Source organism: Meleagris gallopavo, chromosome 19, assembly GCF_000146605.3.
Source record: "Meleagris gallopavo isolate NT-WF06-2002-E0010 breed Aviagen turkey brand Nicholas breeding stock chromosome 19, Turkey_5.1, whole genome shotgun sequence".
NCBI lineage: Eukaryota > Metazoa > Chordata > Aves > Galliformes > Phasianidae > Meleagris > Meleagris gallopavo.
Window position 1 is genome coordinate 1,294,360 of NC_015029.2, and position 25,467 is coordinate 1,319,826.

Sequence of the window (25,467 nt, forward strand, 5' to 3'; positions counted from 1 at the left end):
AGACCCAAAGGAAAAAAAAAAAAAACAACACGTCCTCATGCTTTGTGCTCATGGAGCGGGACCAGAGGTCAGCTGAATCGTACCGTGGTGTAATCTCAAAATTAAAGACAAACTCTCAGCCCAGCCAGCAGCAGGGCACGTGGCAGCACTGAGCAGCTCTGCACTCTGCAGCAAGGCTTCTTAGAGAAAGCTCCTAACACGGAGATGGAAAGGAGAAGCTCGAGGAAGCATGGGGCCTCTCCGCAGGGCAAGGGATGGCCACGGAGGAAGGAGAGGGGCTCCGCTGCTCCGCCTGAGCCAGCGCTGCAAGGCCATTGGAGCTGCTCCTCCGGGCACAATGGCACTGCTAGGTCTGCACGGGGAGATCCACCTCCTCCCAGCCACCATCTTTCCAGTCAGCAGCACCACTGGGGAGGAAGGGAGGAGAGGGGCGCTGGCTTTGTTTGTCCTGCTCAGTCCTACGCTTTAAAACAAATAACTGAAAATGCAGCTGAGGGAAGCAGCAAAGCGGAATTCAGCACAGATAAATCACAGGGACGGCCGAGCCCTATTTCCGATGCAGGCCATGTGTTTGCTTTCCCATTTCCCATCTTTGCCTCTCCTATAAATCACTGAGGCTCCACCAAGAGCCTTTCCCTTCCCAGAGCAAACGGCCCCAGAAGGAGGAGGGGAGCAGACGTAGCCGTGCACGGCGACGTAAAGCTGGCCAGGGACGGATGCTGCACTGCAGGCAGGCAGCCAACTCCAGCCCATTGCTCCTTGTTCCCATCACTCCCACTCAACGGCAGGTATTTGGTCTCTATGGTACCATCCTGGACAAACAGGAGGTCCCTATTCAGCAACAGGGAGCAAGTGTGGGATTACTACACCCATTGCCTCCTTGGGTTGGGAACATTAATTGCTTGTAAAGCCATAGTATCAATAGGGAAACTGACACAGCTCCCATCTCAGCATCATCCTCACTAACACGCTGTCCCTCCTGCTCATCTAAACCCCTGCACGCAGGCTGTGATGCTTCCAGCCCCTAGCCCGTGCACTGCTGGCAGGACAGAGCCCAGCTGTACCCACCTTCAGTTGCCTCATGCTCGCAATGTCCTGGCCCTCACATGCTGCTCTTTGACCTCCCAGTACCGGTTCTTGAGGAAGAAAAAAAAAAAAAAAAAGGCACATCAATCCAACAGCTCACAGTTCTTGACAGCCACTTTCCCTCCCCACCACATCCACACACCATAAATAAGATCACTACGTGTTAGGGGACATCACCTCTTGGCTGGGGCTGCCCCACATGATGGCAGCTGTGAGGGGGGCTGCACATCTAAGCTCCCTCACCCTGCCATCCTCAGCACATACTCCTCCACACACCCCAGCATTGTGGCAAACAGACAAAGGCAGGAGAAAAAGCACATCATAGCCCCTGGGTATCAGAGCCCAGCCACAGCATCAGCCCAAAGGAGAGGCAGCTGCAAAGCTGGGGGCCTACAGAGATCTCAAAGCAAAGCATGAGCAATGAGCAAAGGGGAGAGTTCAGTGCCAATGTAGACTGCCAAACTGCCCAGGATGCCCAGCACACTGATCCTACTGACGATTACAGCTAACGTGAGGACACAAACTCCATGGGGCTGGTGGCTGCTCCACACCACAGCAGGGATAGACATGAGTTTAGCACCCCTCCCACACCATGCCAACCTTCCCAGGCTGCTCTGGAGAGTGACGCACCTCTGTTCTTCTTCAGCCGCCGCACAGCCACCTTCAAGTGCTTGGTCCTGCCCAGATCCTCCCCAAGGAGGTAGTACCAGCCACTGATCTCCTGTGTAGGGAGAAAGAAGCTCTCAGTGTTGGGGCAGGTACTCCACCCCATTTAACTCAGTCTGGTCACCCAAAGCTCCAGGGGTCCTGCTGCAGGAGCTGCCCTGGCCAAAGCACAGAGGCTGTCCTGGAGCACTTCTTGTAAGAGAAGTAAGCTAAGAGAACCAGGTAAAACTACCCACACCATGCTCACAAAGCAGGGTGAGCACACCAACCTCCAGCAGTGCTGGGCAGCCCACATCAGAGCTCCCTCTGCCCCATCCCACCCACGTGGGACAGCTCATCCAGGAGCCACCATCTTCAATTACTCTCTGGGCAATCAGGAGAAGCCAGAAAACAAAACATCCCAACCCAATCCCAGGAATCAGCTAAGAACTGCAGGAACCATCAAGACCAGAGAAGATGGGGTCCATTAAAGAAAAAATTAAAAAAAAATTATGCTTTAAATCCACAATGAGGAAACTGCAGAGCATGGGGTATCCAGCAGCTCCACTAGGCCCAGAAGACTGGGCTAGCCCTTCCCAAATACAAATGGGATCCCAGAAGGACCATGAATTCCCCATATCCATCCCCATCTTTCCATCCCTGTGAGAGTAATGTGCCTTTGGGCTGCATGCAGGGATGATCCCTGCAGTGAGAATTTGTGAAGCTCATGGCCAAAGTCTGACATCTTGGAGGGGTTAAGTATGACCAGAGCAGAGGGCAGCTCCTGAGGGCAGCTACAGTTCAGAGTTGCTCTAATCACCCTCACTGCTATTAAAATAAAAAAGCACTGCATATCATTTGTCCATGCTACCTCTTACCCTCACTACATGTAATTCAAACAAACAGCTCCTTTTAACCTCTTGCTAGGCAGCAAATGTCCAGATCTCAGGTGATTTGTGAACACTCCTTAAAGCTCTTCCAGCCTGTCTGATGTGCCTGCACCTGGTCTGGGCTGTCCAGGGACAAAATCCCTAACTGCCAACAGCTAGGATGGAAGCTTTCAATGTTTCAGTGGATCAGCAGAGGTCATTCACAGCATCAGCTTTGCAGACTCCTTTAGAAAAGCAAAGCCAGCTAATGTGAAAGCTGTATTACCCAGCAGCAGCCAGGCCGGGGCAGCAGCAGGGACAGATCTGCAGTAGCAGGGACACAGCCTGGCATGGAAGCACCCTTGCAGCACCGCTGCTATCAAGATCACCCTCAGATGTGGACACCCCTACATTTGCCCACCCCACACTCACCTCAGCTGTAGAGCCTTGTTTGCTTAGAGCAGGAAGAGAGGCAGAATCCTCTTCCAAGGAGTGTGTTCCCACCATCCATTGGTTACTACCCAGAGGCCATTGGACAGATGTGACAAATGGCAGCAGGCTGGGTAAGGCTGGTCCCATTTCCCAGCCCTACACAGCACTCACAGAAGCCACATCTCTGCACCCCCTGGTGCTGCTGAGTGTGTCCTCACTGAAAGGAGCAGCAATCCCTGATCTAGGATCCTCCTCTGCTCCCCACCCCTGGCTCTAGCAGTGGCACCACAATGCCAGCTCACAGTGGCTCTGTACTGGCAGGTCCCTGGACACCTTCAAAGTCCCTCTGCCCATTGGTGCTAAGAGCCAGCTGCTCCCTGCTCCTGCCCTGAGGGTGCACTACTTCCACCTGCTCAACCCAATCCTGCACGCAGTGCTCCAGATGGAGGTACCTTGTCCAGGGTCAGGAGGGACTTCACACCAAAGCTCATGCACCCAATCAGTTTGCTCTGCCTGCAAAAAAGTCAGAGACTATCAGTGCACACTACTTGAAACCTCCCCCAAGGACCATTTCCCCATATGCACCCCTTTGCAGGGACCATGCAGATATCCCTGCCCACAATGGGAGCTGGGCCATGTCCAGAACAGGCTCCTCTCTCCACGTCTGGAGTATATGTGATGTAACCACACAGACTGACTGCAACAGGAGCAGGATGCAACATCCTGGTCACCTTCCCGAGGCTGACAGGACCGTGGCCAAGGAACCAGCAGCCACTTGCCTGAGCAGGTGGCACAATCTGTGAGGTGCTAGAGCCCAAGCTGCTGTGCTTTCCTCATCTCCACATCACCCCAGCAGGTAGGGGAGATCCCTGGCCCCAAGCTCCAGGCCAACAGTGTAGATGGGAATGTTAAATGCTGGCTGTGGTGACTGCCACCAAGCAGCAGCATCACAGACAGGATGGCAAGGGCTGGGCTTCCTCTCCAGCAGTCTGCACGTGGAGCAGCCTGAATTCCCCATGTGCAGCAGACCTGTTGTCAGGTCCTGCTCTAGAGGAGCTCACATGGGGTTGCCAGAGCAGAGGGCAGGTGAACTGCAGTGACAGCCCTGTCCTAAAAAGATCAAAATGCAGTGTGGAAGCCCCATACCTGCAATCTCTTTCTCGGTTCCAGACTGTGACCAGAAGACGTTTCTGCTCATCCTCCTCCTGTACCAGGCTGCAAGAAGCAGAAGGGCAGCCCATGAGCACGCTCTGCCCAGCAGACCTCAGCATAGGCTGCCTGTATGGCCATGGGACCCACACCCTCCTTGAAGCCAGGTATTCTCCACTCCCTACACAGGCCCTGCAGCATCACCCCAGCTGACGTTCCTCCAACAAGGCACTGCTGCACTGATGTACTCATTCCTGACAAACCACAGCACAGGGATGTGACCTCCCCTAGGCAGGTGCTGGCAACACTGCTCCAGTGCTTTAAGGAGGTACCATGCAAAAGGACACATCCAACATCAATAGACAAAAATGAGGAACAAGGAATTGTGCATGCTATGGAACAAACATTGTGACCCACACTAAATGTTGCATGAGGATGGAAGTCTGTCAGACATGTTTGCTAGCAATGAGGAGCTGTACTGAAACATTCCATGCCACAGAGCTCCCTTCCCATGCAGAGACATGCTGGAGCTATAAGAAATCCTTTTACCTTTCTCCTCCTCCATACCAGTGCCAATACTACTGCGGGCGCAAGGAAATTGAGTGTGTTTGCTCAACTCCTGCCCAGCAAGAGCGTCCAACTATGCGGGAACACCACTGCCACATTGTGTGCTGACAGCTTTATGAGCTCTGCCCAAAAGTTCAAGACATTTCAGCTATAAAAAAACAGCAGAATAATGCCTGTCACTTCTCATCTCAGCAGCAGAGCAGCTCATGCGTGATGCATGTTTATTACAGATCATAATGTAAAAGCAAACGCATCATCTTGGCTTCCAGAGAGTGCTCCAGGACAGTAACCAGTTTCCCCACTGCTCTGCGGGAGCTGGGGGATAAGCCAGAGCCATCCCTGCTCCATTGTACTCACAAGACAAAGTGCTCGTGGAAGACTGGGTTTTTGCTGTCTGGCACAGTCCTTGTTTTCTGTCTGCACTTCCAGTCGGCATCTGGCACAATTGACATCTGCATGGGGAAGCAAGCAGCTCATCAACCATCTCAAAATAACACTCAGCACCAGTTCAGGAGAACAGCACAGCCACTGTTACAGGTGGCTGAGCCTCAAAGATCTGGCTGAGCCCATGCTCACAGGTAGCTTAGATCACTTTGCCTTACATATGTCAAACAATTGCATTACAAAACTCCTTAGAGGGTGATGGAAGGAAAATAGTAGAATATCAGGGACTGGTGCACACAAATGGTGCTAGTCAGTCTCTGGCTTGCAGCCCACTCACAGAGGAGATGCTTGCTGCACTGCACACACCACAGGACAGCCCATGGTACTACTCCCTTGGTTGCCCAGTGGGGTGCTCTCACCCCTGAATAGCTCTCAGAGCCCCTCTCAGGGGCTCTCCTTTGCTCTTCTGGCTCCATGCATCATGTCAACAAAGCCATCAGCCTCGCCACCAGACCAGCAACCTCACCGCATGCTGCTCATCCAGGGTAAGGTTGAGAAGCCCAAGGAGGAAATAAAAGGGATCGTGCTTGGAAGAGCCAACACCAAAGCCCCAGAAGAGCAGGAAGAACCTACCTTCACGTAGGAGTTGCACGGCCGGCACTCTGTCCCCATCAGACCTTTTGCTTCCATGACTAGAAAGGAAACAAAGCCCCAGATCAGGCTCTAAAGCATCAGGAAGGCAACTCTCTGCACCTCCCTCCCTGCAGGACCCTGCACACCTCCCTAGCAGCTCAGCCTTAAACAGGGGAGGGGTTCTGCCATATTTTTTCTTTATGACAACCCTGTTACAAATACTGGCATCTGTGGGTGAGGTTGGCAGCAGATGCAGTGCAGCATTCAGATGGCAAACAGCATTTCATCTGCCTGACTTGACTCTGCACTGCGTTCTCTGCCCTAGAGCCAAATGTATCATCAAGTAAAACATCCATAGCCACATCCTGATGGCAGTCCCACTAACGAGGTCTCAGCTTTGTCCCTGTGCTGACAGCAGGGGACCGTGTGCTTCCTGAGCAGGAGCTGGAGGCAGTATCTGTGCTGCAGAGCCCAGATAGTGCAGAACAGGCTGTCAGAGTGAGGCTGAGCTCATTCCTAACGTGCAGAGCAAGGCAGCAGTGCCTCTGCTTTTGTCAGAACAGGATGTGTGGCCATAACAAGTGAGGTCATCCTAGCAGAAACCATGGTGCATGAGGAGAAAGGGGCTCTACAGGACCCTCTGCTGCCCTGTGATGCAGTTTGCAAGGTTCCTCCAGGACAGGCCACAATAAGAGCCTCCGGAGTTAAAGGTGTTGGGGTGGAAAAAAAACCAAACATTTTCCTACTGTTGTTTCTGTACAAAGCTTTCCTGCACAACTGGAAAAGGGAAACAACTGGAGGAGACGAGGGGCTGAGCATGGCTCAGCTGTTCCCCATGCCAAACAGGCAGGGATGAGGTTGGACTGAAAAGTGGAATTTTGCTCAAGAAAAAAGCCTTTTCCATCCCCCCTGCAGGTGTCTGGCAGAGTCACCCCTAACGCTGCTGGGAACCCCAGGTATCTGATTTCCTTTTGTTCTATAGAGCTTAACTCCACAGCAGCAATGAGCCTGCTTTGCTCACAGGAAGGGGATTTTGACTCCACTTCAAATTCTTGGCTTTTTCCTTGAGCCTACAACCATTTATTCATCCCGAAGCCCTAACAAGATCCCAGCAAGGAAAGTTCTGTGCCAGAAGACACAAGCACGCATATCTTTCATTGCAGGAGCAATCCTAGTGAGCCCCATGGGTGCCCCCAGACAGGTCTTTTCCCAGAGAAAAACTTGGTTCTCACACTCACATTGGCTCAATACCTGCCAACAAAGTGGCAGTGCTGCAGCTCCTGGGCCTCAGGTCTGGACCCCAGGTGCTGCACAACTCTCCTTACAACCCAGTCTCCAGAGACTGAAATTTTCAGTAGAGCATCACTTGTCCCCGGGGGAACATGTCATGGTGTGAGCAACAGCACCACCATCCAGGACCAAGTCAGATGCATTTTTGAAGAAACATTTCTGACGTTCAGTGTTTGAACTGAACCATTTGGAAGACCTGCAAATGACTTTTGGCCATTTCAGACTTTCTTTTTCTCTCTTCATACAGAGTGAAATAAAAACTTGATATAACCAGAACACAAAGCACACTGCAGCCACCTGGAAATGAGAGACTCCAGAAATTTTGGTTCAGCACTAAACTAAAGAGCTGCTCTACTGATGGAGCTACTCCCAGCAGCCACCACAATGCTGTCCCCTGGATCTGAAGGAGGCGATGGCAGTGCTGTACCTATCTTATGCCCCCCATAGCTCTCTCATGAGGGCCACCTCTCCACACTCCCTAGGGCAACCAATACTCACCATGCAGCATCAGGGAGCGGTCCTGCACCTCGATAGACAGCTTCAGCTGGCCTGGGAGAACAGAGGAGAGACGACGAGGAGGTAGGACCCTCATGCTGTCACCAGCACACACAGCATGGGGAACCTCATGCTCCCCATGCACAGGGCCAAAACCATCCTGCTTCCCCACCCCAGGCACGGGGGCATTGCTCAGGGAGGCAAGGGAAAGCTGTGGGAAGGTAAATCTGCTACCAAGGAAGTCTTTAGACTCAAAAACTTTCCAGGTAAAACTGCATACTGCTTTCTTAGCGTGCAGTAAGTTTTTGACACAAACACCCATCAGAAAGGAAGGGGGAGCACCAAGGGGTTGCTGCTGGATGAATTCAGCAGAGGGTGAGGTAAGCCTTGTGATGTATGCTGCATGTTCAAAGCTCCCCCTGCCCAGCCCACATTCAACCTTCTCTTCCCCTCCCCTGAGCTCCACAGGGCTGCATTTCCCAGGGACCCCAGGCAGCACAGACTGAGCAGACTGGCAAAGCTCCTAAAACCAGGAATCAACACCTGCCCTAACCTAGAATTAAAAGTCTGCTTTCAGTCACCTTTTTGACACCAAATAGCTGTCAGATAGTGAACAAGGCCAGAAGCTGCCAGCACCAGGAAGAGCTGTGCTGTGCTGCACTGCCTGCAGACCTGCCACCATTGAGCCAGCAAGCAGGACCCAGCCAGCCCAGGGTTCCATGCACACCAGTACCCTTGCATCAGGGAGGAAGGGGAGAGCCTCAAGGAGCTATGTGAATGAAATACCACTCTGTAGCAGGTCTGGCTGGAGAGTCCTCAGCCCCCAGTGCCCAAGCCTTGCAGAAAACCCAGTGAACACTGTGAACAAGAGCAAGAAGCAAGGCCAAAAAGAGATGAAAAGTGGCTCCATAAGCTGGAGTTGAGACGTGACCACCACAATGCCAAAACCACAGCCAAGTTCTCCAAATCCAACGCTGCCTCCAAAAAGCTGACCCCTCTGAAGGTTGGCATCAGGAGAAGAATTGGATTGATCAGCACGTGGAACTGGGGAGGAAACTAGGAAGATAGCACTGGCTGGACTGCCAAGGCTTACCCAACCTGCTACAGTCATCACAGCCAGAACCAAGCTTGTGCAGGGGTACCAACCCACCTGGAGCACATGGCAGTGCCTGGTGATGTGCAAAGGGATGGGGAATGCAATGAGGGAGCAAACCAGACAAACTGGAAGACCTGGCAATCTCGAGTAAATTTATATCCATCAGTGTCTTTTGAAGTACTTAAAGTGAGAGGAAAATGGAAGGACTCCAGCAGAAAGAAGATGCAGGAATAATGGAGACAAGAAAGTGCCAGACCAGGGCTCTGCAGGCTTCATACCAGGGTGATGTGGCTCAACCTGAGCATCCTGCTGGGAACAGCTCCCACGATGAGCCCCCAGGCAGATCCAGGCTCACACTTGTATCTCTAGCACAGTATCATCTGAAATCCTGGGAGACCCAGGCTGTCCTCTGAATCCAGACAGCCTCCTGGAGAGATGCTGGGACAAGATGGGAGCACTCATTCCAAAGGACAAACAAAGGAGCATCCCAAAGATGCCTTTGCCTGTCAGCAAAGTCATCACCTGCAAGCACAGCATCCACAGCTGAAGACCACATCACTCACTGCCCACTCTGCACACAGATGATGGCAGAGCCAAGAATAAAATCCAGTTCTTACATGTCTATAAACTCAACCTGAAGCTTCTGCTGCCTTTCAAAACTCCCATGTCAAATCCCCAGGCTCCCACTGCTTATCTGGAGCTGCAATTTGTGATTGTTGGCACTGCCCAGACCTGTCTGCAGGCAGCTGATTCCCAGCACTGAACTCCAAGCAGTCACAAAGTATGGGGTTGAGGCTTTGCCATGCCAGCACAACTCCACATTAACCCTGAAATCCACCTCCAGCACGCAGACTGGCACAAAATCTCACATGATGGCCTTTGGCAGGATTTAGGTAAAATGCTGCTGAGGTGTGGAATGTGAGATTCCCCACTGAACACCACCTCAAAAGGGTCCCAAGGATTAGGGACCCTGCTGCCAGCCTGGACGCGATATGCAGAGTTTAGGGGTGATGCAGGGTCCCACATCCACATAACTGTTCTGAATCAACTCAAAACCAAATGTTTTCAAACGCTCCTGGAGAGTCAAACAGATGGAAAATATCACTGGCACACCATCTTCTTTAGTCCAAAGCAAAATAGCCCACTTACACTCTTTTCCTGGCATGCAAAAAAAAACCAACAAACTAACTGGTAAACATCACTCTTGCACATATAAACATCATTTCAGTTACAAAACAACATTTCATTTATTAAGAGATGCACCCAAGAGCTTGCTTTTGCAGAGGTGGGAATATCTTAAGAGATTGTTTAACCTGAAACAATTCAGAGAACTCAAACCTCATCTTTCACTCAAAAAAAAAAAGTTGACAGAAAACTGTCAGATTTCTCTCCAGCTCATGTGTGTTTGTGTGTTCGAGTGCACAGCCATGTCGACGTGTGCACATACACACGTGAAAAGAAGGCAAGAAAGAGAAGGCAGACCTTTCTGCGTAGGTAAATCAATGCAGCTTTTTAATCTCATACCAATTTACGACACTGAGAATTTTGTGTCACCAAAGCCACCCCAGCCTTCTGAGCCAAGTCTTAATCCTCTGCAATCTCCAGATCTCTGATCCTGTGGGAACCAACTCGCTGCTCCTCTATTAGCATTTAACAGTCACTACAGCACAAAAGTAAAATGCCCATCTAACCGAGCGTGACAAGGAGTCAGCCCAGTAGTGAATGGGTGCTGGGAAAAAGAAAGGAAGCCTTTGTGCCAGGTAGTGCAGGGGGGGAGCCCAGCCTTGGGCTGGGAGCAGCTGGGGCTGCACAACTCCAGGACAGCCATGGGGCCAAGGCTCTGCCCAGAGAGAGTTGGAACAAAGAAGCGGAGTGCACAGCACACTGCATACTGGTGCACTTGGACAGAGCAGCTCAGCAGCAGCTGGATTTCCTCAGATGCACAGAGCAGAAACCTTCCCCAGGGCTGGGAAAGCAGGAACACAACGCCTACCTATGCAAGCACTTAGGCTGCATTTCCACCATTCACCAAAAGCAAAGAGTCAGAGAAAGATTTTTCCCAGGTTTGCCTTTTTCAGTGCGTCTCTAAAATGAACAAAGGGAAACAGTTTCAGTAGGGAGGTCCTGGCACAACTTGTCCAGGTCATCTGGATCAAAGGTGTTAATACAAACAAAAACAGGTGCAGAGAAAAGCCAGAGGAAGAGGAAAGAGAAGACAGCTCATCCGACAGCAGGGCTCACAGACAGCTCCTAGTTGCACGCCCATCGTGGAGAGCAGGGCTCATAGGACTGCTACCAGGAGGACACTCAGGGCCCATTTATTTGGATGTCGTCATCTGGGAAAGAATGATTTGAGCTGGTGCATGGAGAACAGGGATGAACCGGGCAGCAACAAACACAAGCTGGCAAGCAAGCATTCCCACCCAGGAGAGAAGCTTGGTAGGCACACAGGAATGGCATATGTTGGGAGCAGAACCAGCAAGCAAGAAAATTTATTCCTTGCTGATGATCTCTGGTGAATAGAAAAATTGGGTTTGTGCTCCTAAAAATGCTTTTCTGTTTAATTGAGAGAAAAATGCAGGTTTTGCCTAGGACAGAAGAGATGAGAACCACGGGGGTGCACAGTAGGGTGCTTTCTTGCCCAGAGGGGCATGCTTAGCAGCATAGGCACAGTATCCCAAGGCCACCACGTATCACTTCAGACACAAGCACAGCCTTTGCAACACCATGGTCATCCCCACGTGGGCAGCTGTGCCAGCCACATCTCCCCACAGATGGTGGGCCCATGAAGAGTAGTGCCAAAATCATAGAATATCCCAAGTTGCAAGGGACCCATAAGGATCACTGTGTCCAATGTTACTTGGCAGAGACAAAGTCTTTGTCACAAAGACTGGAGGTTTTTAGCTTCCAGGTTGTCTTGAGCAATTGGACACTTAAAAGCCAAAAGGGGGAAAGTGCAGCACACCTGGCTGCCCTGCTCTGCTCGCATCGCCCTCTCCATGCTCTTGTGCCATGACTGCCTGCAATGCCCACCTACAAAAATGAGCAGCAGCCTTGAAATAAAACTTCTGCTTTAAAATTCCCAGTTGGGAAGGGCAGGCAGCCTCCCCCCATGCAGGACAGCCACCGCCAAACCATCCTGCACACAAGTGGAGGCCACGATGTGCGCTACCTGTCATGGCCTCAGGACCCAGCCATGGACCCCTGTGTCCCTGGGCATTCTTCAAGTCCGTGCAGCACAAGTGAGGCGGCTGCAGGAGGATCCACAAAGAGCAAAGAAGGACATGGGGGCTCTGCCATAACTGCGGATGGCTCCACACAACAATCCCAGCTCACGCCCAGCCAGGGGGGCAAATCACCTCGGCAGCTGCAGCCCGGATCCAGAGCTCAGTGGAGCCAAGCATTACCTCAGCTCAGTGAGGCAGCAGCTCTGTGTTAATGCCTGTAGAGCAGCTCCCACCATTCCCACCGTGAGCCACTGCAGCTCCCAGTGCCATACCACATCCCCTGGCACCCCGAGCCAAGCCAGGCTCACGGCTTACCGAAGGTGGTGAGGCAGAAGGAAGCTCCCAGGGGCTCAGCCCGGCGGGTGCAGAGCGAGACTCTGTGCACACAGCCAGGCTCCATGGCAGGACAGCTCTAATTAGCAGTAATTGCAGCCCTCCCTGTCAGGTCTGGGAAAGCTGAGCTAGTTGCAGCCAGGAGGACAGGCCGGCCAGCAGTGGCGTTTCCAAGGGACGCGCTCCAACCGCCGCGTTTGAACAGCGCAGCTCCCGTTGGCCCCATTGGCGGATTTGAATGGAGGCCGCACCTGTCTGGGCAAACAGGGCCAAACCCGCTGAGCCCAGCGGCGCTCTGCCCGCCCGGCGGCCCCGCGGCCGCGCTGCTGCTTCCTCGGCCGTACCGCCAGGGTTGTTAGCGTGCACTCAGCTGCTGGAGCACCAGAGCAGGAGAAACGTTCACAGCGATTTAGACAATTAACACAGAAGGGGAAGGGCTGCAGGAGAGTTCATTTCTGGGGACTACAGAGGGAAGGGGCAGCAGGACAGGGTTATGTGCTTGTGACAATGAATGGAACCCTGGGAGCCAGCAGTGCATCCAGCAGCTCCGGAGTCGTAGAAAGTGTGAAAAAATACAAAGCAACTGAAAGAATTATCTCTCTTTCAACACACACTGACTGCAAAGTGCCCCAGGGACCATTTCTAGCACCAGGGCAAAACAGCATGTACTTCCTCCCCCTTCTTGCCCCCTTGTGCTCCCTTTCAATGTTTGGCCACTTTTATCAGCTCAGAAGAGACAGGAAAAAAAAAAAAAAAAAAGCAGAGACACCTGGAGGTGAGCAGAGCCCATGGAGCCATGCAGCCCTGCTCCAAGCCCTGCAGGACTCCTTGCGGACTGATGTTTCAGGGTGGCAGAGCCCAGCCCACAGATATCGTGAGCCCAAGCTGAGGTGAGCAATGGGAGATGAGGTTGCAGCCAGCTCTGCCCACCACAGCTGACAACAGAATCCTGCAGAGTTCAGGATGCTGGCACCCAAGCCCTCTCCCCACTCTCCTGGTCAGGGCCAAGACCACCTGCTGGCCCCCTCAGCCCCATCCCTTACCTTTCCCCTTTACCCATGCAGGACTGATCTTCCTCCTTCTGCCCAGCACCGCTCCCTGGCTCTGCCAGCAGGCTCCCACTGCCCTGCATTGTACCTCTGGCAGCCCCCACATCTCAGGGCTGTGCCTTGTGCCTGCCAGGGAGAAAAGAAACAGGCAGGTCAGGGCACACAGCTGGAACACAGAGGACATCACTCTGTGGTGTCCTGTGAACCCTTTTTGTCCCCCAAACACCATGCTGCCTTGTCTCCTGCATCCCAGCATTTAGAAACACATCTCCATGGCACGCTCTGCCCTGTAGACACAGATAAACAGGTCTGCCTTTCCTTCAGCTTCAGCAGAGATTGCCAACACCAGAGCTCATCCAGGCTGGAAACTGGAGGTGTCCTGTTCACCACCACCCAGCCATGCTTGCTCATGTGCCAAAGAGCCCTGGATGCAGTGAGTCCTGCCCACAGAGCTGGGGAGGGGATGAACCCTTTCAGCCCTAACAGGTAGCACTGAAGAAGGACCTGGGAGAGGAACTGAGTCAGGTGTACTGATAATATGGAGCACTGCAACAGGAGGTACTTATCATCCCAGCCCTGGGGGATGCAAGACAAGCCTCCTGAAGACTCAAAACCCATCTTACAGCAGTTTCTAACAGCAAGATCACAGAGTGAGGCCCCCAGAAAACAAGCTGCTGTCACAAGGTCACAGCCAGAGCTGCTGTCACCCTCTGGACAGGAGGGCTGGAGGAGTGCCACCATCCCCAGCACATGCTGCACACCTCTGAAGCCTTGTTAACTCTGGGACACCACACATCAGATCACAAGGAAGTGGTGTCAGAGCACTGTGCTGGGCGATCAGGAACCAACAAGCAGGTGAAACAGGCACTGCTTGGGGGTACAGAACAATTTCTAGGGGAAGCAGGCACCACAAAATATTCTTCCCTCCTGGCTTATCAAAAACACTTCCCCTCATTTTGCTCAGCTGAACCCATTTGCTTCATTCCCAGTGATCTCTCTCTGCCACCCAACAAAATAAAGGTTTTATCCCAACAAATTTACTAGCCCCTGAGGAAAAGAAATGATAGCATAATAAAAGGCGAAAGAAAAGACAAACAGGACAATAAACAAACAGCACAATTTCTCTAAAGTAGCCATTCTCACAGAATATGCTATTAGACATAGTTTTTCCCACCTCTATTCAGGAGGACCAGGGCCACGGGAGTCCCACATACCCACAGGACTGAAGTTCACTGGCTGCAAAAATCAGTCCTCACTCTCAAATCCCACAGGCTCATGCCCACTCCATCCTGCAGCACAAGGTGCTAACAAAGAGCCCATGATCTGCCATCCCACAAATGCAATCCCACAAGGAGCCGAGCATCTCCGGTACTCTGCAAAGCATGTGTGGGAGATATGGTCCCGTCTCCTCCAAGCACCAGGTTCTGGAACCTGCATGGTCATGATTCATGTTCCACCCAGCAGACAGCAGCACTACAAACTCAGTGAGAAATCACCTCAGCACTCACATGCCAGCCCTGACTCCCCGTGCTGCTCCATGGCTGTGGCACAGAACTGTCCCTTGCTCCAGCAGTATCCAAGCACCCACGTCCTGCACGCGCACTGCGATTCAGCTGCCACGAGCTTGGTACCACTGTAAAAAAAAAAAAGGAGGGGGAAAAGCATGGAAGTGTCCAAAGAGAGCAGGGCTTCAGCTCTTGGAAGTCAAGAATGTGCACAGGGAAAAGGTGGTAGCTGTGATGAATGCTGTGGCTCCACTCCCTACAGGCTCCCAACAGCACTTAGCAACTCCTTCCAACTTCTCTCCTAACATTCAAACCCCTGGAGACTGACCTTCACCTGCTTTTCTATCAGAGTTTCCAGCAAACTGCACATTCAGCTGCTTGACTTGGGAGTTAATAACTTTCTTTTAAAATTTAACACAGTTCTCAGTCACATTTTCAGTTTGCCAGCACTGGGATCTGCCTTTGGCTGAATATTCAAATCCAAACACGTGCTTAGACAGCTGTGTCAGGCTAAAGGGTACCACAGGCACACATAAATCCTCCAAGGATAGAGCTGGCTTTGAAACTCAAGGAGCTAAATCACATTGGAAAAAATTACCTGCCTCCCCAGGCAACCAATTTTTAGGAACAGAAAGGTTATTTCTGGGATTAGCAAAGTCTGCCATTAAGGGCAGACACAAAACCTCAGCACTTCCCAGCAGTGGGATTGTTTAGGGTCTATGGCAAACACGGAGCAGAGGATGTAGCTGGGGCATCATTATCACCCAGCACCATTCCTGCAGCAGAAGCAGCAGTTTCCCTGGAAAATGCCAGTGAGGAGCCACAGACTGGTTGATCACTGATTTCTTTTCCAACCTGAAACCTGTGACAGGTTTCCCCTGCTGCAAGGGCATCGCATGGAGCAAAGCATTAAGTTGAACAAGTTTAAAACTTATTGCCTGTCTTCTCAGCTGAGCCGTGTGCAATCTGAAGCCATGCTTACACCAAAGGGCTGAGCTGAGCCCATGCACCCCGGCACCACTGCTGCCACACCAGGGCTGGCACAGCCCAGCAGGTCAGTTGAGCTCACTAATCCAGCAGAAACTGAACTATTTATGGCACAGCAAACTGGATTGGCCAGAATTTGCAGAAGCAGTAGAGATCAAAAACCAGAAATGACACAGTGGGGAAGGGTGAGTTCCCTTTTGTTGGCAGAGATCTGCTTCAACACCTGGCGAAACCCCACTTCCACTTCACACAAGCACAAAGCAAGATGTAATGAGGTGCATGAACAAATCTTCCTACCCTTTCATTTTCAGATTAAACTAATTTAATTGTAGACTGCTACTGAAAGGCCATCTGCCTTTTTCTTCCCCCATTGTGACTCCCAACTTCTGTCCAACCATGGGAACAGGTACCAAAAAAAAAAAAAGAAGAATTTAAAAGCAGAACAGTGGGTCATACAAAGGTCTGCATGGCTTAGCATCATGTTTCTGATGGGCACAGCACATATGGGCACACTGATCCACCTGAAAACTACTGTATTTTCAGAAACCTGAACTTAGCTGGATCAGCCCACCTTAACCACCTACTCCAGAGCTGATTTAAGCATACAGCAGAAGCACCCAGCCAGGAATGCTCCTTCAGAGAAGTGAAGATTAAGATCTGCTTAAACTGGTCTGAAAACCAAGCCCTAGGGACGAAGGTGTGTGTCACAGCCAAGCAGGTCCAACAGCTCACTGTCACCAAAACAGGTCCCGTTTCGGTGATGGCATGCCATTAGTTCAGCCCTAACATGGCCACCTTAAGACACTTCTATTGTGTAATTTGCATTCTAAATCAATTAGCAGAGCATAGCCTAACTATTACATACTTGGTTTCATGACAGCTCCATTCTCTGTAGTCAGCAAGGCATTCTCCCTCCCCAAGCTGAAAACATTCATGTTTCCAATGCTGCTAAAGGTCATTCAGTTCATCTGTCCAGGTGAGATAATGTCCAACCCTGCTGCAGAGTTCAGCCCTGGAAAAATAGGTCTTTCTGAGCTGCAACGCAAACAGAAGCAAGATTCATAGAGAAACAAATGCAGGCAAACAGTATGAAAGGCAAATCAGAGGTTACCCTACAGGTTTCCTTTTCAAAAGAAAAGTGAATTAACTTTCCAAAGCGAATTAACAAAGTTAGCATTAACGTAATAATTGGTACACGCAGCTGAAAATAGCTCCTTAACCTGTACACATAATTTGTCCAAGTGTCTTTCTTTGGGCAGACAGGAACATGTACTCAATCAGTAGAATTACTGGATGGCAATTTTTTGTTGTCAAACCCACTGAATTAGTTTATGATGAAAGAGGATCCCAGAGAGACGTCTTAAAGATGAAACAACTGAATTTGAAGACCTTCATCAGAGATAATTTAACCTCACCAGACCTGAGGTCAGGAGATAATTGGGCAAGAGACATCTGCATGCCAGAGTGCTGAGCTGGGAACTGGACTCCTTGTGGTGGCTATCTGTTCTCTAGGAGATGGGAAAAAAAAGGAACAATTCCAGACATTAGAATTAAGTTTCAGTATAAAAACTTAACAATACTTAACAATTTAGAAGATATCATTTAGGAGGGGGGGAAGAAAAACAACGCTATGTTATTTTCTTTCAAAAAATACAAAATAAATAAATAAACACACAGAGCAGCCAGGAACAGTCTCTTAAAACAAACTTAAACTAGTGAAAACAGGCGCCTGTAACAACATTCCATACCACTGAAGTGACTCTGATTTGAGCTGTGTCCTGCTTTCAGCTCTGTGAACATTTGCTCTCTTCCTGTTTTTTAACCAGCACTCATAAAGCCAACAGGATATGCCCTCAATTCTGGCACTAAGCACCTTGCACAGCCCTCCTCCTGACTGGAGCTCACTCATAACCTGCTCTGAAAAGCAGCTTAGGGTGGACCCTGGTAATACTGATGTGGAAGAAGAGGTGTGAATTGGCTCAAAAGCCTGCAGGGGTTGGGAATACAGGTAACTATTTGCGGGCTCAGGGACTAACAAAGTCCATTTAATCTTGCAACCCCAGAGAGTTCCCAGCAGAACCAATAGAGTTGTTCTCTGCACACAGTGAAGGTTTTGCAGATCAGAACCTCAGTGTATATGTGAACCACTTTCTGGCACGTTTCCCCTCAATTTTGAAGGGAGGAAGAGTTTAAATTATTAAGCTAACAATCTCATTACTTTAGGACCTGCATTTCCTCCCAACTCCCATCCATGGGAGCTTCAGGAATGACAGAAACAACACAGATATTCCACAGCGATGGCTCTACACGAGAATAATTCGTACTTTTATCACCTATTTTGTCATGAAGATACTTCATTTTCACTAAAGTTAAGCAAGATTCAACACCACTGATGCTAACAGTTTCTTCTGGTCAGTACAGAAAGCACTTGGCAAGCTCTGTGCTCACTGCAGCAGGACCATAAAGGAAGTCTTTCCATGAAGTTCTGGGAAAAATGAGCCCACGTGCCTAGCCTTACCACAAGCTTACAACTCACAGGTAGGTGTTCAGAGTACTTCACCTGACAACAGTATTTTCTGCCAAACTTTCTTGCAACATAGAAGGGAGAGTGCAGCAGAAGCAGAGTCAGGGGCCTTTTGGAACATCTGGTCTATCTCCTCGAGCACTGGCTGGGGGAGATGCTCACAGTTTTCAGTGCTGGAAGTTAATCTAAGATGAACGCAAATATAAGTATATAACTAGCAAATATAACACTGGTAATTAAAAGCTATGGAATGTGCTGCCACAGCAACTCCGTGGGTGCACTAAATCTGTTTTCTAGCTAAGCAAACAAGAATTCACTGATCGTAACTCTTTTTTTTTTTTATATACAGATCACATTCCAGGTACTGATATACAAACCCTATCTACAAAGACATAACTAAAGCCAGCTGTGGTCCTCAAGTGGAAGGAAGTTATCAATGAGAAAGGTTTTATGCGTATAAGTGAGAGAAAAAAAAGTCACATTGGAATCTGAGCACTTACATCTCAGTGGCTCACATCTGCAGACACCATTCTAGCAAGCACTGCAGCAGGGAGATCAGGAAGATGGTATCATACAGAACAGAGCATTTGTGTAAATTAATTTAAGGGGGGAAATAAAGAGGCTATAGGAAACATAGAGTGTAAAATAGACAATACAAAATTGTAGATGAATCAGATCATAGATTGTACTCGGGTATACCCATCCTAGGCCAAGACAGGCTGACAGCCTGGCATTACTCCCTGGCCTTTATTTGGGAGCAGAGGAGCTTTGTCTGACCCTGGCTCTGGGCCAGCATCATCTCTGCTTCTACTCCAGCCTACCCCCACCACTGCACAATTACACAACTCTGCCTTGCTTTGTTCTTAAGTTAGGCATATAGGAAACAACCTCGCCTTCTGGCAAAACAGAAATCAACTTCTGATGGCTTTGTTAGCAACAGCAAGCCGACAGCTGGTCCAGAAGCAGGCATTAGCACTGTGTATTACAGTTACAAATGTACCAGTTACAATTGGTCATTATTTCATTAAAAAGTAATGTAACACCTGCTACAGCACTTCACCCCTGAGAGCCGCTGAATGACCCTGCAAAAGAATTGTTAACAAAAGAATACATTGAAGTGAGCTAGAAACAGAACTTGAGAGACGTGTAGTTTGTATGAACAGTGATCGACTTTTATTAATACAATTACTGTAAATGGAAAAGTAATCAGCGCTGTCACGCACACAAGCCTTCCTCCAGGTCTGACCTTTGCATATCCAAAATGCTGTGCATACATTATTGTGTTCAATACAAGCTATAACTTTACCTATAAACGTGTCTCACAACTGCCCATACTCCATCCCCAGTGCTGCTCCTGCTGCTAGGAAACACATGCTGTAAGAAAACCTGCACTCTCAGTTACTGCTCCCAGATTCAGGTATCATCCCAGCACAATACCAGATTAACCTTCTACCTTCCTGCACTCTGAGTTGACTTCGTTAACTCACTGGGTCTAGGCATGATAGTTGTGGGGCTGGGGTCTGTAGGGCAGCGTGGCCTCACTCTTCACTGCCCATCACCTGCGCTCAGGCAACAGCACAGCAGTTTCTCCTTTTCCACGTTCCCTGCTACTCCTGGCACAGCAAAACCCACAGGACGAAGCAGTGGGTGCCGCTGTGCACACATCAACACCCACACAGCACTGCAGGGAGAGGCAAGAACCCAAGAATAGGGACAACACAGCCACCTTCCCCACAGACCCCTCTGCCTCAGGGCTCCTCCAACCTGCCCCAGCTGCTCCCTGTCCCTCACACCTCTCAGCCCCTGCCCTTCTCCTCAGGCTTCCACCACCCCGCTGAGGTCCGTCCTCACTGCCAGCCCCCACACATCCCTTCCAACTGCCACAGCTCAGCTCCATCCAACAGCCCCCATCCCCTCAATAAGGCTGCCAGCTTACAGGCCTCCCAGCAGCCTCCCACACACAAGACCCTCCCCACAGTTCTTCTCTGCCCATAGCCCTCTCCTCACAGGTGATACAGGTCGCTTTCTTTAGTAATAGGGATTAGCAACCAATATATTAGTCTAGCAAAAGGAACCCATAAGCTGTAGTCCTAAAACTTTCAGCCTTAGTGAGTGAATAGCCTTGTTTTCCTTAATAATTTTGCACTGGGAACATAATAGAATACTTTTATCTTTAGCCTCAAAACGCGTAAGGACATTTTCCTCAGGTTCCACACACGTTGTTATTAAGAAGTGGCTCACTATGGCCCAACAAGCAGTGGGAATCTCCCAAACTGGGAAGCAGTGAATGGCAGTGGGTCAAAAGCCTCAGTGATGAAGCTGGTAGTGAAAAATGGGATAGAAGCAGGTGGGCACTCGACCACCCCTGATACCACTGAGCATCCAAAGGGACACAAGCACGTATTTCTAAGGGAAGAATGATGTGTGCTGACATATGTATGTGTCTTGCTTGAGTTGCCTGGTACGTATGGTGAAGAATAAAGGAATGCTGCTTTCTAACACCACACTGGAGTTAGCTTTCTTTCCAGATGTCGGATGACACAGACTCACACCCGTCCCCCCACAGCCCCTCTGCTCAGACTTCTCCCCCCCCACCGCCATAACGCCCCCCTCCCGTTTCCCGCCCACCGCCTCCCCGTCTCTAGGCAACGGCGGCCGCGGAGCAGGGCGGGAAGGAACGGCGCGGTGCATTGTGGGGCGGGGCTGCGCGGCGCGGTTGTTTCTCAGGGCACCGCCTGTGTTGTGCGGGAGGCTCGGGATGGCGGAGAGACCGGAGGATCTCAACCTGCCCAACGCCGTCATCACCCGCATCATCAAAGAGGCGGTGGGTGCCGGGCCGCGGGGCTGGGAGCGCGGGCAGAGGCCTCGCTCTCCATCAGAGATCCTCAGCGCGGGGTTCTGCTGCCCGAAACGCCTCACGTGAGAGCTGTGCTGAGCTCTGGGAACGCACGGAACTGACGGGTGCACGAGGCAGCTCCGAGCCTCTGTGAGCAGCAGCTAACTTTCTTTCTGACTTGCTTTCTAGCTGCCTGATGGGGTGAACATATCCAAAGAAGCTCGGAGCGCAATATCTCGAGCAGCAAGTGTGTTTGTGCTGTATGCAACATCATGGTAAGGATTTGTTGTGTCAGGTAAACCACTAACTGGGGTTTATAACGCATCTCTCTGCTGGCTGGCCTGAAATTTGTTCCTGCGTACATGTAGCAATTAGACAGATCAGTACAGCGGGGAAGGTGTTACAACAAAGGTGTAGTGACGAAAGGACTGGCACAATAGAGGTGCTGTAAAGGAAGGGAAGAAGATTGCTCACCTGTATCAGAAGATTCCAGATTTGCAGGGGAAGCTTCACCAAGGAAGAGATCCTTTCCTAGTGGCAGTCAGCCCTTAAATGGGGTGTAAGAGAAGTACAGCCAGGCTCCACCCCTTCCTGTCTCACAGCTGAATTGCCTTCACCTGTGCTCCCAGGGCTGACTGGGACCTTTCCGCAGGTGCTCAATCAGGCTGTGATTCAGCAGCTACCATACAGTACGTTTTGGTATTGTCTGCTTGATTAAACAAAACAATCACGTTGTATCCCAGTACAGCAGACTGCAGTGGTTGGTTTTGGATTGCCTTTACAGGTTGGCAAAGGCAAGAATCCTTGGCTGGCTTTGAAAGCTCACCATGCAGCCCTGGAGCTGGTCATACAGTAACACTTTTGGAGTGGCTGGGAGCATGGCAGTGTTTGCCCAGAATATGCTTTGCAGAAATCACTTCTTTGGTCTTGGCTTTGTGGAATTACTGCCTTGTAGCCAGAATTCAGGCCTTCTCCTTTCCCTTGGTTATTTGTAGAAAAGACCCAGGCAGTCGGAAAACTAACGATGTGGGAAAGCAACACAAACAGCCAGAGAGGACAAGAGGGCATCTTAAATTATTATAGTAAATGATTAACAAACACTGAACATTTAGGATATTACTCTTTTTTTAATTTGTCACCAAATCATTTCAGTTGGAAGGGATGTTTAAAGGTCATGGAATCCAACTGCAATGTACAGGGACACCCACAGCTCCATCAGTGCTCAGAGCTCCATCCCCTGACCTTCGTTGTCTGCAGGGATGGGGCACCACCACCTCTCTGTGCAACCTGTGCAGTGCCTCACTGCCCTTACTGCAAAAAACATCTTCCTTATATCCAGTCCAAATCTCTCCTCTTTTAGCTGGAAACCATTTCCCCTTGTGTTATCAGCAGACAAAGCTAAGGAGTCCGTCCCCTCCCTTCTCACAGCCCTGCAGATACTGACAGGCTGCTCTCAGCTCTCCCCACAGCCTTGTCTTCTCCATGCTGCACAATTCAGCTCTCAGCCTGTCCTCGCAGGGAGGTGTTGCATCCCTTGGTGCACTATTGTGGCCCTCCTCTGGACATGTTCAGAACTGTAATAAACGAGTGAATTGATGGCAGTTATCAATTACCTCTCTTCTCCTTGTTTTTGACTAGTGCAAATAACTTTGCCATGAAGGGGAAGAGGAAAACGCTGAATGCTGGTGATGTTCTCTCTGCCATGGAGGAAATGGAGTTTCAGCGATTTATAGCCCCTTTGAAAGAGTCCCTGGAAGGTATTCTTCTCAGATCCTATTGAGGGAACTTCAGTAGCACCAAGTTCTATTTTCTTTGAACATCAAACAAGCAACACTTACTTGCCTGTCTTGTTTCTCATTTTCTTTGCCCAGCATCTTACGCTGCAGTTTGCATGGAGATTAATAATATGTACCTTAACAGGGCTGGGATAACATTTCACAACTGATGAGAACTGAGAGTCTTATCTGATACCGATCCCCTATTATGTTTATCTAAGGAAAGTCGTAGGTGTTGCTTGCAAATATGAAATCCTGTGTCCTTTTCAGCATTTTTCTGCTGAAGCTTAACCTGATTTCTTATGGATGGGGCTGGTCAGCACAGCTCTCATAATAGGGAGAGTTGCTGCTATGAGTTCAGCAAGTGGACACTGGGCCCCAACTGCTGTAATGTTCACGTGGTGGAAACACTGACTTGTAGTTTTTCACTGTTCTTTTTAGTTTACAGACGTGAACAGAAGGGAAAGAAAGAAGCGAGGAAAGATAAAGACAAGAAGGCAGACTCAGAGGAACAAGATAAGAGCCGAGAAGATGATAATGATGATGATGATGAAAGGATGGAGGAAGAAGAGCAAAATGATGAGGAAGAGGTGGACAACTGAGCTTGCCAATGGGACATACGGGGTTGGGTTTTTGTTACTAGGGATACAAATGTTGTAAAGAAATCTTGCTGTGTCCCCTCTGGTTTCCAGTAGAGCTCTTTACTGCTCTTCTGGAATCTCTCTTTGGCTTTAGCATGTACATAAAGGACTTGGCTAAAGCGTTTCTCATGGGTGCCTCACCTCCTCCCTGCACGCAGGGGACTTGGCAGCTTCCCCAGGTGCTGAACAGACAGTAATGGGTCTGGTATTTTTATGCTGGATTGACTCTGAAGCAAACGGAAAGAAATGTCAGATGGCTCAGTACAGAAAAGACCTGGAGAACCTGAAAAAACTTTTGAATAAGCTCATTAATCCAAGCGAAGATCTGAATCCTGGTTCATTAACCCTTTGGGGTTTAGAGTCTACGTGATGATGTTAAGAGCCTTAGAAGCTGACTGTTTAAGCTTTTTATCCAAGTGGTGTTTTTTCCTTCATTTTCTTGCATTCTGGCTGTGCCTTCTCTTTCCTGCTCTTTCACAGTGATACTGCCAGCCTCACCAGCTGCATGCAGCACACCTGTACAAGGGCCAGTGGTCCCCTGAACTGAATTCCTCCCCTAAATGAACCAGAATTAAAAAAAAAAAAAGACTTCATAGCACTTACAAAGTAAACTAATTACCAGAAGTGCTTGTTTTGTGTCTTTAAAGCCCTCAGAGACGAAGAGGGATTTTTATGAAAAATCTGAAGAAAAACTAACTGAAAAATTGTGTCTGAGGAACAAGAAAAAGCTGTGTCAAGTGGAACAAGTGCTGCAGCTCAGCAGTGGGCAGCAGTGGCTCTGATGGTCTCAGCTCCTTTCCCTCCTCTGCGGAGCTGCAGTTCCTGCAGACAGGTTGGTGATTGCTGCCAGTGTTAGAATAGTGGTGGCTTTTGGGTTGGGTGGCTTTCTGAATTACTTTTTAAGTCACTCAAAGTGTGTGGCCTTTCTTGTGGTGCTGTGGGCTCCAGGGATGCAGGGAGGACAGCAGAGTCCTGTGTAGGAAAGCCAGCTTCAAACCTGTGCTGTTAAAATCGCCTCTGTGAGAAAGATGGGGTCAAACCAGCTGAAAAATTACCTGTTAGAATAAGCTTATTTTTTGGACACAGTGCTTTTATTATTTGACTGACCTTTTTCAAGACTAATAAACCTAACATTTAGACTTAACTGGAGTCTGGTAAAGGAAACACGAGGAAAATGTTAGAAACCTTTAAACAAATCCACCAGTTTGGCCGATGTGCAGTATAAACACGAGCACTTGGGAGGAGCAGCGCATCCCTTTGTGTTCTGGAAAGGTGATGCAGAGCTGCCCTGCCTTTGCATTTCTGTGGCACAGTGACCACAGGTGCTCAGCCCCCAGAAAGAGCTGAAGCAACAAGGATGTTCTGCTGTCTGCCTTCTGCTGTCTGTAGGCGGTGGCAGATGAAAGGACTGCTTTGGTGATGTCTTCCCCAGATCTCAAGAACAAAAATGGCTGTCATTCTAGGTTTGGGGGTTTTATTCTGTTTGTTTTGTTGGTTTTTTTTTTAAGTTTTCTAGTATGTATTTGGGATGTCCATTCCGGCAGGGACCAGTATTTAAATAAAAGCTAGATTCTTTACACAACTTGAATCTTTGATTTCCATTGTTAATAAATGAGCTGTTTTCAGTGGCTAAAGTGCACGGCTGAGCACGCAGCAGAAGCAGCCACGGCCCTGTGACGCGGGGCTGCGAACTGCCCGCACTCCGGCCCTGTGATGTGGGGGGGCCGTCCCGCCATCGGGAGCGCGCCAAAACAAGCGCGCGCCAGCCCTTTCCCGCGCTCCGCCCCCCAGACTTCACGCCTCCCCTGCGACGAGGCGAGGGGCGTTGCTATGCAAATCAGCAGGCGGAGCCATGCAAATTTCGCTGGGCTCTCGCGGCGGGAAGCGGCGGCAGGTGAGCACGGGGTCGCGGGGGTTCGGGCGCAGTTCGCTCGGCGCCGCGGG

At 50.0% G+C, this 25,467-nt stretch overlaps 3 protein-coding genes across 5 annotated transcripts in view; 2 read left to right on the forward strand and 1 right to left on the reverse strand.

The window, feature by feature from the left end:
* Positions 1 to 22,350, reverse strand: part of RGS3 (regulator of G protein signaling 3) — a 74,733-nt gene extending 52,383 nt beyond the window's left edge. The window contains exons 1-12 of one of the 3 annotated variants that reach the window (XM_031556141.1): positions 21,582 to 22,350; positions 17,168 to 17,255; positions 16,613 to 16,759; positions 14,764 to 14,888; positions 13,250 to 13,381; positions 7,554 to 7,604; positions 5,766 to 5,824; positions 5,106 to 5,200; positions 4,179 to 4,247; positions 3,485 to 3,545; positions 1,717 to 1,807; positions 1,069 to 1,136 (exon numbers count right to left, since the gene is read on the reverse strand). In XM_031556141.1, the coding sequence (XP_031412001.1) occupies positions 1,069 to 1,136; positions 1,717 to 1,807; positions 3,485 to 3,545; positions 4,179 to 4,247; positions 5,106 to 5,200; positions 5,766 to 5,824; positions 7,554 to 7,604; positions 13,250 to 13,381; positions 14,764 to 14,794 (657 nt within the window). In that variant the 5' untranslated portion in view covers positions 14,795 to 14,888; positions 16,613 to 16,759; positions 17,168 to 17,255; positions 21,582 to 22,350. Of the gene's footprint in view, positions 1 to 1,068; positions 1,137 to 1,716; positions 1,808 to 3,484; positions 3,546 to 4,178; positions 4,248 to 5,105; positions 5,201 to 5,765; positions 5,825 to 7,553; positions 7,605 to 12,188; positions 12,389 to 13,249; positions 13,382 to 14,763; positions 14,889 to 16,612; positions 16,760 to 17,167; positions 17,256 to 21,581 lie in introns of those variants that run through there. The other 2 variants (XM_031556142.1, XM_019621344.2) reach the window with 2 other exon arrangements.
* On the forward strand, positions 20,945 to 24,147 carry POLE3 (DNA polymerase epsilon 3, accessory subunit). Its single transcript, XM_010720726.3, has 4 exons — positions 20,945 to 21,095; positions 21,297 to 21,382; positions 22,746 to 22,864; positions 23,324 to 24,147. The coding sequence occupies exons 1-4, from the start codon at positions 21,030 to 21,032 to the stop codon at positions 23,482 to 23,484; spliced, it is 432 nt and encodes a 143-aa protein (XP_010719028.1). The 5' UTR covers positions 20,945 to 21,029; the 3' UTR covers positions 23,485 to 24,147.
* A 1,168-nt stretch (positions 24,148 to 25,315) lies between these two features.
* The window catches only part of ALAD (aminolevulinate dehydratase), a 7,240-nt gene continuing 7,088 nt past the window's right edge, over positions 25,316 to 25,467 (forward strand). Inside the window, exon 1 of the mRNA XM_010721113.3 lies at positions 25,316 to 25,417. Within this exon, the coding sequence (XP_010719415.1) occupies positions 25,354 to 25,417 (64 nt within the window). The 5' untranslated portion in view covers positions 25,316 to 25,353. The remainder of the gene's footprint in view (positions 25,418 to 25,467) is intronic.